The 12191-nt window shown below is 42.5% G+C and overlaps 1 protein-coding gene across 2 annotated transcripts in view; it reads right to left on the bottom strand.

Annotated features, from left to right (window-relative positions):
- Nucleotides 1–1667: 1667 nt before the first annotated feature.
- The window catches only part of smg1 (SMG1 nonsense mediated mRNA decay associated PI3K related kinase), a 59227-nt gene continuing 48703 nt past the window's right edge, over nt 1668–12191 (bottom strand). For both annotated transcript variants that reach the window (XM_054606754.1, XM_054606755.1), the window contains exons 54-64: nt 10526–10806; nt 9432–9641; nt 8801–8938; nt 8205–8357; nt 7934–8113; nt 6984–7211; nt 6396–6607; nt 6201–6301; nt 5344–5520; nt 4887–4993; nt 1668–2940 (exon numbers count right to left, since the gene is read on the bottom strand). In XM_054606754.1, the coding sequence (XP_054462729.1) occupies nt 2863–2940; nt 4887–4993; nt 5344–5520; nt 6201–6301; nt 6396–6607; nt 6984–7211; nt 7934–8113; nt 8205–8357; nt 8801–8938; nt 9432–9641; nt 10526–10806 (1865 nt within the window). In that variant the 3' untranslated portion in view covers nt 1668–2862. The remainder of the gene's footprint in view (nt 2941–4886; nt 4994–5343; nt 5521–6200; nt 6302–6395; nt 6608–6983; nt 7212–7933; nt 8114–8204; nt 8358–8800; nt 8939–9431; nt 9642–10525; nt 10807–12191) is intronic.

Here is a 12191-nt window from a genome sequence, read left to right as displayed (position 1 = left end):
AAACTGTAGAGATGACAGTGGACTTTAGGAGGAGCCCTCCAACACTGCCCCCCTCACCATACTCAACAGCACTGTGTCCGCTGTGGAGTCCTTCAGGTTCCTGGGATCCACAATATCCCAGGACCTAAAGTGGGCCTTCAACGTTGACACCATCAGAAAAAAGGCCCAGCAGAGGTTGTACTTCCTACGTCAGCTCAGGAAGTACAACCTGCCTCAGGAGCTGCTCATTCAGTTTTACTCCGCCATCACCCAGTCTGTTCTCTGCTGTTCCATCACTGTCTGGTTTAGATCGGCCACCAAACAGGACAGGAACAGACTACAACGGACTGTCAGGTCTGCAGAGAGACTCATTGGTGCCAGCTTGCCCTCCATACAGGACTTGTACCTCTCAAGAATCAGGAAACGGACAGGAAAAATCTCAACAACCAGTTCCAACTCCTCCCCTCTGGTAGGCGCTACAGAGCACTGTACGCCAAAACAACCAGACACCGGAACAGCTTTTTCCTCTGACCGTCACTCTGATGAACAATTAACCAGTCATACTGCAATAGCACCTCCATTCTGCTCTAGTACTTCCATTTCACTGTTGTGTTTTTATGTTTATATACGTACTTTTGTATATATATATATATATTTATGCTCGTGTATATATAAGTTAAATGTTTATGCCTCCCTTATCCCACCAGCTGTCCTTGTTTCAGTTTTTATATGTCTATTTCTATGTATGTGCGCTGAGAGCGACAGTCAAATTCCTTGTATGCGTAAGCATACTTGGCAAATAAAGCTGATTCTGATTAGGTATTTTAAAAATGATGTTACCTGTACCAATAACCTTAAAGTAATACCAATAACAATAGAGTACATCCTTGATACCTTTTAGCCCAGTAACTATATATCTTACCTGAGGTAATCGGCAGATGCAGTGTGTCCTATTGAGAAGATGGCGCTGGTGTTTAACAAACCATTGGCCTTGTGAACTCCTTGTGAGGATGCAGCTGTCCTCCTGGAAGTTTTCTCTGTGCCTTATATTCTTATTCCCAGTTTTTACTTCCGCATTTAATGTCTTTATTTATTTTCCACAGGCGAGTCATATAGGCATATAAACTTGAGCAACATCATGACAGGCTGAACAGCCAACACAGTCAGATACACTGCAATCTACTTCACCACACCACAGACCGTGTGGGTTGTAGCTGCTGCAGAAGTGGGCCCATCACACGTTTTTTCACACGCCATTTTCTTTCTAGATCTGGGCACAAAATGGATGGAAAGCAGGTATGGTTTGACTGGAGAAGTTCCTGGGTTCCTTTAGTCAACATCAGGCGTCAAACAGTATTTACCGTTCCTTAAACTTGCATTCTTTCCAATTTCCATCAGTGGGTGACTCCTCCGGTTGCAAAAAGAGTCTGATAGTATATAAGTCTATGAGAAATATTACCCTACTTAACTTATGATTGAATAAATATTGTAAACCTGCTTTACTTGAGGCTTCAGGCCATGGGCAACCTTAAAGGTATAGAGTACCGATACCCAGCCCTCATTAAGACTCCTGTACATAGCTACTGCAGATTTATGCTCGTACATAAGTTTTCTAATGTGCATGCAGTTTATGTGGTGAGGTTGATCTAAAGATTGTCATTGTTAAATAAAACACTCAACACTTCTCAGTTCCATGTTTATTTGGCATCCAACAAAATCCAATAAAAGCTTTAAGAATTAACATTTTTGCACCAACACCAAAAACATAATTTCTTCTACTAAAAATGTAAAACTAGAATATCAAGATTAATAAAATGCAAGCATTAGGGCTGGGGAGTGAATATTTATGAGGCAAGCAACAGCTTCTGACAGGCAAGTCAACAAAGGCAGAAATCTACTCCTACAGTTCTGACTGATCATCGTTATAAAGCTCAACACAGACTAAAGAGAAACATTGAAGAAAAATAATCAGACGTAGGTTGTCCCTCGTCTAAGTGACTTCACCTTTAAATGTCCATTCTTAGCACACAAGTGAGCCATCCAAAACTATTTCACATGACAGGACGTTTCACTTTTATCCACAAAAGCACAAAGAACCTTCCTGAGAAAACAACTCCACTTAATCTTTTATTCTGAGACGTGTAAAAGTATTTAATGTTGATCAATCAAAGTACAGTTTGATTATTGTTTCCACCTTCATTTCAGGTTTCAGGTGGTGTATTCATGTAGCCTTAAGAATCCTGTTGAACCTTCCTTCTCATCGTTGCTGCCCAACCGTACAACCCACTGGCCAATCAGAATCACAAAGCCACTGAGGAAAAGATTAAAGATAAACAAGTGTGGCCACGTAAACGGCCAATCCATCTGAGCTTTAGCCCCGGTGAAGTCCTAGCCACTGCGTGTCAGCTGTGTGCTTCAGGGGTTAACGGCTCACTTCCTGCTTCATCCTGCCCTCAGATGGAGTTTGATTGGCACAACAGGATGCAGTGATGTTTATGGGTACAACTTGACAGTGAGCTATGCAGGTGAGGGGGGGAAGGTATTTCTAAGTCGAGGGTGAGGAGACCTTTTCCCCTCCTACCCCCCTCCCCCATTCGGCGCTGCTTTGCCTGGTCAAGCCCCAGAAAGGAAGGCGGGGCCACAGGCCCACTAAGCGTTGTGTTAGCCCGATCGCCGGTGGTTGGGGGAGTGTGGTTGCAGCGGTGCTACTAGGTCGCTGCCCCAGTTTGGGTTCCCAGGAGTTTGGGAGGGCGGACTTAGCATCCGCTTCCCATTTCCTCCCCCCAGTGTGGCCCGGTGCTGCTGTTCCGACACCCCAGACCCACTGGACTCTGGTGGATCTCCAAGCCTTCGTTGGACCAAAGACATGAAGCGGCATAGCGATCACACCCAGGCAGTCCAGCCTTCATACAACTGGGCCAGGTTGTCCATGTTGGTGGCCTCTTTGATGACAACGTCCACCTGCAACAAAAACAGCAGGACATTTATTTCCAGCTCGTTACTTCATCACTGGGGACACCAAGTCACAGCTTTACAACAGTGGACTGAAAGAGAAACACCTAGTGAACATCACAGTCATGGCTTGGTTACTTTACACGTTACTGTGGTCATTCCCACACGATCAACAATTCTCATCGCGCTGCTCCTTTTCCTTCTAATGTACAGGGGATTTATATTTTCCATTACGGTCTACATACTGACAACTGTTTGCTCACCTATCTCACGATATACATCGCGCTCTCTAGAGTTGATCCTGAGGATCAGTATTGGCTAAAATAAAGCTGAGCAAATGACTCTACTGTTTTAAGCATGGTAGTGTTGCAGAACTAATATGCTAAAAAAAACAAAAACTACTATCGTCGTATTATACTGTCGTCAGATACATACCTACTTAACATTTACTCTCATGATTTCAATCTTTTTTTAGAAAGATAGAATCCAGATGACTTTTAAGATCCCTTCATTCACAAACACACATCTCTATTGGCCACAAATCTGATAACAATCCGTTGGCTACGTACAAATCAGCACTTCCTCAAGAAGGAAGTGGTACGACTTATTGTACGGTTATACGGATCACGTTTAAACAACTTATTGTAAATTATATGGGCACGACCTTGAACTTGTTTAACAAAAGAATGTCACCAATAATTTAGCCCATATGATGTCAGAATTAACAGCAGGGTTTAGTGCACTCAGTCAAGCCCACTTTAGTTATTGTTTTGGTTGTATTTCATTTATATTTTATCCGTTATAAAATATTTTTACAAGTTTGCATTCCAATTCCAATGTCTGAATATTCTTAAGATGTAAAAGTTCATTGCTCTTTGAAAGGGTGTATTTGCATTATTATGCAATTATAGTATCAATATACGAGCAGTATAAAATAGTCTTTAAGTGAACATTAATATTGTTTATAGCAATTATTTCTGGGACAATTTATTGTCAAACCAAAGTAGTTATCATGACAGGCCCACTCTCACACAGATCACTGGTTGAACTGGTCTGGGATCCGAAAAAGGATACAGCAGCTCGTATTTGAAGAAATGGAGCTGCTCAAACAAGAAAAAACACATCGGCTAATTTCAGTGTCGTTTTAACGCTGGCTGCTGTTATCAGGAGCACAGAGGAGACTGACTGTGGATGAATCCAGTAAATCAGACAGACTCCTACCAAAGTGGAACTACTCAGTAAGTAATGTCGGAGAGTCAAATGGAACTGGGGTCTTTGGTAAGTATTAGTTGGCTAATGGGTTGGACTAAGTGTCAGAAGAAACACAATATCAAAAGGACAGAGATTAGAGCTAAGAAAACTTTAACGGGTTGCTTGAATCATTTTCATTGTCAAATAGAATAATAAGAAAAATAAATCTAATGATAATAACTAATAGAATGTTACTGCTGCTCTGTTGGAGTGTTATGTGGATGGTTAGTGATCATTCTGTATACATGACATCTTTGGTATTTCTGTCCATCCTGGGAGAGGGATCCCTCCTCCTCTGCTCTCCCTGAGGCTTCCTTTTCATCTTTTTTCCCCTGTTTAAGTTTTTTTGGGGAGTCTTTCCCTTTCCGATGCAATAGTCCTGGGACAGAAGAATGTATGGCCCTCTAAAAATCAAATTTGTGATTTTGGGCTGTATAAATAAACTGAACTGAACGTGTTTAGTAATGTGCTGCGACTCTCAGCAATGAAGTTAATGCCAATAGATATCATGGCCAAAAATATATGAAGAAGCAGAACATGGCTACTGATATCACACTCTTGATATCTGAGGCTCACACATTTCAGTGTAACAAATTTTGATTTGTGTGTGTGAGACAGTCGGCTGATGCACTGGTTGTATATAAACATGAAAACTGATTTGGCTTAGATGGGCTATGAGACGCGGTGTGTGTGTTGAGGGTCACCTGCTCTGTGACGCTCATCCTCCTGTTGGGATCGATGTCTCTGCCCTCCAGCTTGGCTTTCACTCTCTTCCACACACTGACTGCGTACGAGTTCCTCTCCTGGACAGCTGGAACACAGCAAGCAGCAGTATCAGAGCAGTGCAGTGAGAGACTTCACCACAATCAACATTACCCATCATTCATTCATGCTGCTCTTCATTCACTCAGGAGTCTGAAACCCGGTTGAAATAGTTTGAATACAGTAAAAGTATAAAAATGCTCTATCCACAGAGAAACTGTTGGACAGACAACCTGAAAACATCATATCAGCGTCTTTAAAATGCATCTTGAGGGTGATTACCCATGTAAGAGGAAATGCTTTGCAGTGTTTGCTGCTTTAGATGTATTACATTGCATTTATTTAGCAGGAGAAATAACAGAATACCCAACCACAGACCCGTTAGAAGGGGACCAGTACCTCGTCCTGTTTTGGGGTCTCGTACGGCCCTCTTTGGGCTGGGGTTGAGGCCTTTGCTGTTCATCAGCAGAGTGCTGGGTGGGGTATCAGTGGGTGTTCCCAGGTTACGCGGCAGAGCTTTGCGTGCATTCTGGGACATGGAGTCTGGCTGGGTCTTCACCCCACTGCATTTAACAGCTGAAGTCAAACAAAATATGACATGGTTAGAGAAAAACAGTTGACAGACACTTTGATTATTGTAGGATAAGACACAATGCAGCTCATCTATAAACTAGTAATTCCATTCAATACCAGTCACTTTATAATTTACTGAATAAAGCTTGAACGCATCATAATGTAACTCAAAGTAACCTCCATACATTAGCGCTGCTTTTGTGCAAAGCAGGACTGTGCTGCCCACCGGCAGCTAACAGCTAATGCTACTAGCTCTCCTCCTGCAGATTTCAACATGTGGGTGTTGAAATCCCATCTACAAAACCAATGTGTTTGATTACATTGTTTAACGGCCAAAATTGTTAAGAGCACAAAGTCCTCTTAGTTTTGCACTTAAAATGCAATAGTTTGATGCATTTCACTTATTTCTTAATGCATGATGTTTCCATAGTCAATGAATAATTGTGTTAAATAATCATTATCTCAATATTGACAAAAATACTTCCCACCACATTGTAAGAATCTACTTTAGTCTAGTCCATCTTCTCTTGTTATTACGGGCCTTATAAAACATTTCTCCTTTGTTTTAGATGTTTCTATGGATGTTTTGATTTTTCCTGCTGTGGTAACAACTCACATCTGGAATCCTCTGTAACTGAAGACAGCTGCTGTTCTAAGTAGAGAAGGAATCTGCAGTGTCTTACCTGCTGCAAAGCTGGTCTGTGCGGCAGAAACAGGACTGGCACATTCACTGTCTCGGTCCGTCACTAGCGGGGAGGCAAAGCTCACCAGGCCGTTATAAACGCTGTAGTGAAACACACATAACATTAATACAGGATTTATACAGGGAAATGAAATGTGTGTGTGTAGGAGAAGGTTATGCACACGACGGTGTGTACCTCTGGCTCTGGGAGTGCAGTTCCTTCAGGGTAGCAGGAATCTCCTCCAGCAGTTCAAGCTGCTCCTGGTTGCGAGGCTGCCCGCTGGCCTGGACCACAGTGAACAACACCAGCTGGATGTTGTCCTGCCAGGCTTTGTACAACAACAGGAAGTGACGCACGCTGCCCTCATATGCCACCTCTTCACCATCCGCCAATGCTGCCTCCTCATCCTGTATGACAGAAACAACACAGAGGATGACTACTGGGTCGCAGCTAGAGCAGTCTCATGGATCAGGATGGAACTTAAGTTATGTTCTTTAACACACAGCTGTCCTAACCCTTCGCTTTCCCGCAGTTAGTGTTTAAAGGTTTAATTTAACATGCATTAATGTACTTTTTCTACACAGGTCTAGGTTCTGTATGAATACTGTGTTTTTGGAGGGACTTAAAGAGACAGGCACTAAAACAGATTGCTTCAGAGAGAGAACAGAGGGTGAATACAGGTTATTCACACAGACGGTATGATAAATTATTGTTTTTTAAAATTGAAGAAGTAAAAAAAAGGCCATAAGATGTCTGCTGTATGAAGCTGGACCTTGAGTGTACCTTAGACATGGCTCTCAGCAGGTGCTTGACGTCGGCCAGTTGGCGGTTGTGGTTGGACAGAGTAGTCTTAATGGAGTCCACCAGGAGCTGCAGTGTCTCTCCACAGGACTCCAGCTGCTGCTCCCTCTCCTCCTGAGTCCTTCGCTCACCGCTCAGCTCCTCCTCCAGCTGCCTCTGGGCACAGCTCAGCCAATCAGGACTGCCTATGGGCAGGTCCAGCACCGGACTCTGTAGTGATCAACAAAGAACTTAAAAAAGGTACCATGTGGCGTGTCCACCCTTTAGTAGGGCTATGGAGCAGTTCTATTTAATGAGAGTCAAGGAAAAAGAAGAACTATGAACACCGCCCAAGCCTCAAAATATATTAAAAAAATCTGATTTTCAACTGCTAAATGAGCAAGGAAATGTATCCAACATGTTTGTTAGAGCTCAAGGACACAGGATGTGTTTTGGTGAGAAACACAATGTGAACATAACATGAAAACTCCACAGGGCCCCTTGAAAAAATATAGATCTGGTGTTATATGCTAATGATTTCATGCATTATAAGTAAATTGTTTGACTGAACACGTTTTAAGAGGGATTCTCTTTTGCTTTTATGACATTTTAGGAGTTACTTTAGGAAGCAGAGCATGACTTATTGAAATGCATCATCATCAAGAAGATGTAAAAACACGCCGGCTCCTCACACCGTCGTTCCCTGCTGTCTCTCTCTGCCGTTACAGGCCTCTTTGTGCTACAAGGTAAGCTGAGAAGCAGCTGTCACTCGTTATTCAGAGGCAAACCATTAAAATTGCTAAATAAATTGTTCAGAAAAAACAATCACAGATGTACCCAGCCAACCGCACATAGCTAATATATTCATCCAATCACCCAACCCCACTGTGAAATAAGCGCCTCGTATTTTTGATAGAAATACAGACTGTGTAGAGGTCAGAGGTCAAACCCACCAGTCTGTGCAGTAGTTGGAGTTCCAGTGGAGAAACCGTGCTGCTAAACTGGGCGGCATAGGAACAGGTTTGCTGGCAGCGCTTCAGCAGCTCAAACAGTGCTGCATCCATGTTGAGGGCCTCGGGAGATCGGGTCCGAAGGCCTTCAAAGTTCAGAATGGTGGAGCACAAGAAGGTGACCTGGGAAAAGACGACAAGGAAACTAAGAAAGAGTCCAGTAATTTAAGCCTCAGAAATGGGCCCTAGATGATGAACTGGGTAGCGCTGGTACCTGGCTGGTGCGCTGGTTCTCTCTGGCCACCATGGCGCGTCTCTCCCGGATGGTCATCTCAAAGTCCTGCAGGACGGGGGCCAGCGCCGGATTGGCTCCTCCGGCCCACTTCAGGCGCTGCTCGATGCTAGCCTCCAGCGACGCCAGTTTTTCCTAAGAACACCAACAGTCAAACACCACAGCTCTTGTTTGAAAATGTATTTTTCATTCAAATCACAACTATTTGTTGGCTAAAACAACCCAAAATGTGATGCGGAGATAGATATCTTAATACTTTATTACTACTAAGAGCTACTTTAATTGATACTTGCTTCTTTTTTTCATGACTAAATAATTACTTTTAAACAGGATTAGAATTAATTTATGTTTTTTATTGAACTGAATGTTGTTTCTAGATCAGCAACAATAATGTTTACTAAAGCAAAGTCTCTATATAAAGTCAATATCTCATTGGAAACAAATGTAAATAAAATAAATAACATTTCTGAGTGAAGTTTATAAATAATGAAGAACAAAGGCTTAAGATTGGATCAGTTATTCCTCCGGTTCTCTGTCGATGGATCAAACATGGATGGTGTATGTGCTGCGATACTGACCTGAATGGCCACAATGGATCCCTCGTCTTGACTCAGCTTGTACAGCTTCTTCTTCATGTTGCTGAGTATGACGGAGCGAGGAGGGATGCTAACACTCAGCGGTTGGTTATTGGGTCCCAGAACGTCCTCATGCTGCCACTGGAAGGGGAGACACACAAAACCACATTGTTTTATACCTGGAAGAGCCAGCACCGCCATCTTTAACCTTTACTACAGGCCTGATACCAATACTAACCTAACGTGCAGCTCACAATTATTTCATGTTGTATTTAGTGTCCATGAGCCTCTCACATGCACATATCAACAAACAGAAATCCTAACCCTCAAAGTGGAACTTCTATGCATTAAAGGAGGGATTGTTTTGTGGGTACCATTTGAGACCGTTAGACTGTTGATTCTTTTAAGATGCACCTTAACTTATTTTCTCTTCTTTAGATTTGTTCAACCTGTATTTTCTGGTTTTATCCCATTCCCTGCGTTTACACGATGTTTTAACTTGTTTCTATTTAAATCTTGTTTTATTTGTTTCCACATCTATGCATGCATGTCTATGCTAAAGTATTTTCTAAAATAATTATACTTGAATCAATTTGACTATTGGAAGCGTCCACACACACACTTCTGTCTGTACCTGAAACATGGCAATGTGCAGCTGGCTCCTCTGCAGGCTGGCCTTGGCGGCCTCCAGGTTGGCGTCCAACCTCCTCAGCAGGTCCACTTTCTTCCAGGCCGTGTCGTAGGAGGAGGCCAGTACCGTGGCTCTGTTCAGCAGCAGCTGGGACACCCGGCCCGACGCCAGGCCCTGCTCCACCGCCTTCTTACAAAGATCATCCAGAGAGACCTTCAGAGGCAGAGCAGACAGTGCTTTAGGACCAGGTCAGAGGGACAGATATGTAGGCTACACATTAGAAACATAAAAGGGGTCTTAGTGTACTCTCCAGAATTAAAAAAGGTCCATCGTACAGTTCCTCATATGGGTTAGATAGTCACAATACATGGAATGGTGTTACGTAATTAGAATGCAAAAATGGTAAATTTATTCTGTTACAGCAACAGAAAAAAAGTTATAGTCAGATTGTAAACCCCTTTGAGGTCAAATTTGGGGCTTTACAAATGAAACTGAACTGAATTACTAATACCTTTAGCAAAATAGGGAATATTAGCAGGATTACAATTTGAAATAAAGAAAAATATACAAGCATAAACGTATATGAAAAAATAACACTTCAGGACACGAGTCTCACACAAAGGCCTCTAACTTTAGTGAAAAAGTGCTCAATACTATACTAAACAAAGTAACCTTACATCTAAATTTGCATAATTATGTTGCAACCATAGACACTGGGACCGAGTTTCACTTAGTAGTGATTTGATTTCTGTACTTAATAAAACAAACCATCATATATTCCACACTCTAAAGTCTGCCTACTTGTTTCTTCTGCTATCTGGTAAAACGTCATCTTCTTGCTAGGGCTTACAGGAGGAGAAGTTCTTCTTCTACAACTTCTACTTTTTATCTTGCTACCATGGACTGAATAAAATGCGGATATAGTTTTGTCATCTTAGCAGTGACCACCAAGCCTAACTCTAAAATGGGCAGAGAGGTGGATCTTTGGTGGAGCTGAGGCTTGCTCTCTACTCACACACTCGCAGGCACTACCTGTTGGCATAAACCAGGCAGCAAATTAAAACACTTATTACACACACACCACACAAACATCCTACCTTGCTCTCCGCACCAAAGTCCTTCGCCTCCACCTGGGCGACAACGTCTAGGCCAAGGGCAGACAGGGTGCTGCAGAGGGCCAGACCCAGGGCTTGGCTGGGCAAACCCATAAGCATCTGCCGGACAAACTCTGCCGTGAAGGCCTTGATGGGGCGGGTCATCTGTTCCTCACTCACTACCGCCACACCTGACCCTGTCGCACTGGGCCGTCGGTACAGCGGCTTCCCCAGACCAACTGGTCCATTTGTAGGCAACAGGTCCTCAGCTGGGGAACAGGTACCTGCACACACAAGATTTGTCACACACGTTAATATTCGGTAAAATAGGCAATCAGGACATAATTGATGCTTTTCTAGTCTCTGATAATGTTAAAATCTTGTTTTCTATCTAATCATGTTTAAATTGACAGGAGGAGGGCTAATAATAATGGCAGCACCGCTAATGGCTAACTAACGAGGTTCCATTCAGTTACATTATGGTGCCTTCAGGCTCTGTTCAGTGAAAATGAGTATTGGGTTAAGGTTAATTATAAAATTATCATGATGAGTTCACATATCATTTTGTTAAATGTGATGTTGGTGAGAAACTTGAATAAATCCAGTTGTTTGAAGGAAATGTTTTACAACAATATAAATACATATTAGAGAGAATTATGAGCTGTTACAATACCTCTAAGCAGATTAGAATACATCAATAAAATGACTAATGAGATGATTTGTTTTAATCAATTCATTTCCTTATCATTTAATTGTGTTGTGTTATAGTCACCATAAATTACTATAATATAATATAATAATGACCATGTCACGAATATCAAGTACAAATATTGATTGATTCCTCATTTTTAAGCCACCGGCACGGGACTGGCTTTGGCGTTTCAGTTCTACCGCAGCTCTCTAGCTCTCCTGGGCGAGTGCGTGTGTGGCGAATGAGTATGGATGTGTGTATGGGGCATGCGTTTAGTATCTGGAGGAAAGCGGTAACGGGGACGGGAACCTGAAGAGAGAAAAAGAAGTGAAGAGCCAAAGCAAGTTTATGTGTCGAGTTCAGAAACAGTAATGGAAGATGTGAAAAAGTCAGTCAAACTAGCCCACTTGTTGTTTTGTGGTACATTTATATAGAAGGCATTACGGTAAGAGTGTCAGTTAGTTAGTACTGGCTTCAAAATACAAGTGAACTTCCATCATTCAGAGCATTAATATCTCAAACCACTATCATCTATATAAAGACATAGAGGAGTAATGTCTACCTGAGCAGAGAATGAAGTCTCTCTCGGTGTGTGTTGTTATTAGAGCTTCTACTCCCGTTGTTCACATAGCTGACCGGCCGCATGCCTTTTAGTGCATGTCTGCTTAAACTTTAACTCTCCCTGCCTGGGAAACATTCCTGTACAGACTGATTTTGTATTAAAGAACAGATCTACACTATGGTGACATTTTACCACACAAGAAGGATAAAAAAACATGAACAGGGCGGCTGTGGCGTAGTAGAGAGCAAGGTAGTTCTCCAATCAGAGGGTTGAAGTGTCCTTGGGCATACAAAAAAGTTGCTCCCGAAGGCTTGCCATCGGTGTGGACTGGATGTTGCATGAATTTTAGTGAGTCTGATTCACCTTGCATGGTAGCCTGTCATCAGTGTGTGAATGGGTGAATGATATGTAATATA

This window comes from Anoplopoma fimbria, chromosome 11, assembly GCF_027596085.1.
Source record: "Anoplopoma fimbria isolate UVic2021 breed Golden Eagle Sablefish chromosome 11, Afim_UVic_2022, whole genome shotgun sequence".
NCBI classification, from domain to species: Eukaryota; Metazoa; Chordata; class Actinopteri; order Perciformes; family Anoplopomatidae; genus Anoplopoma; species Anoplopoma fimbria.
The sequence above is the reverse complement of the archived record's forward strand: the minus strand, read 5'-3'. Positions and strand labels throughout refer to the sequence as shown.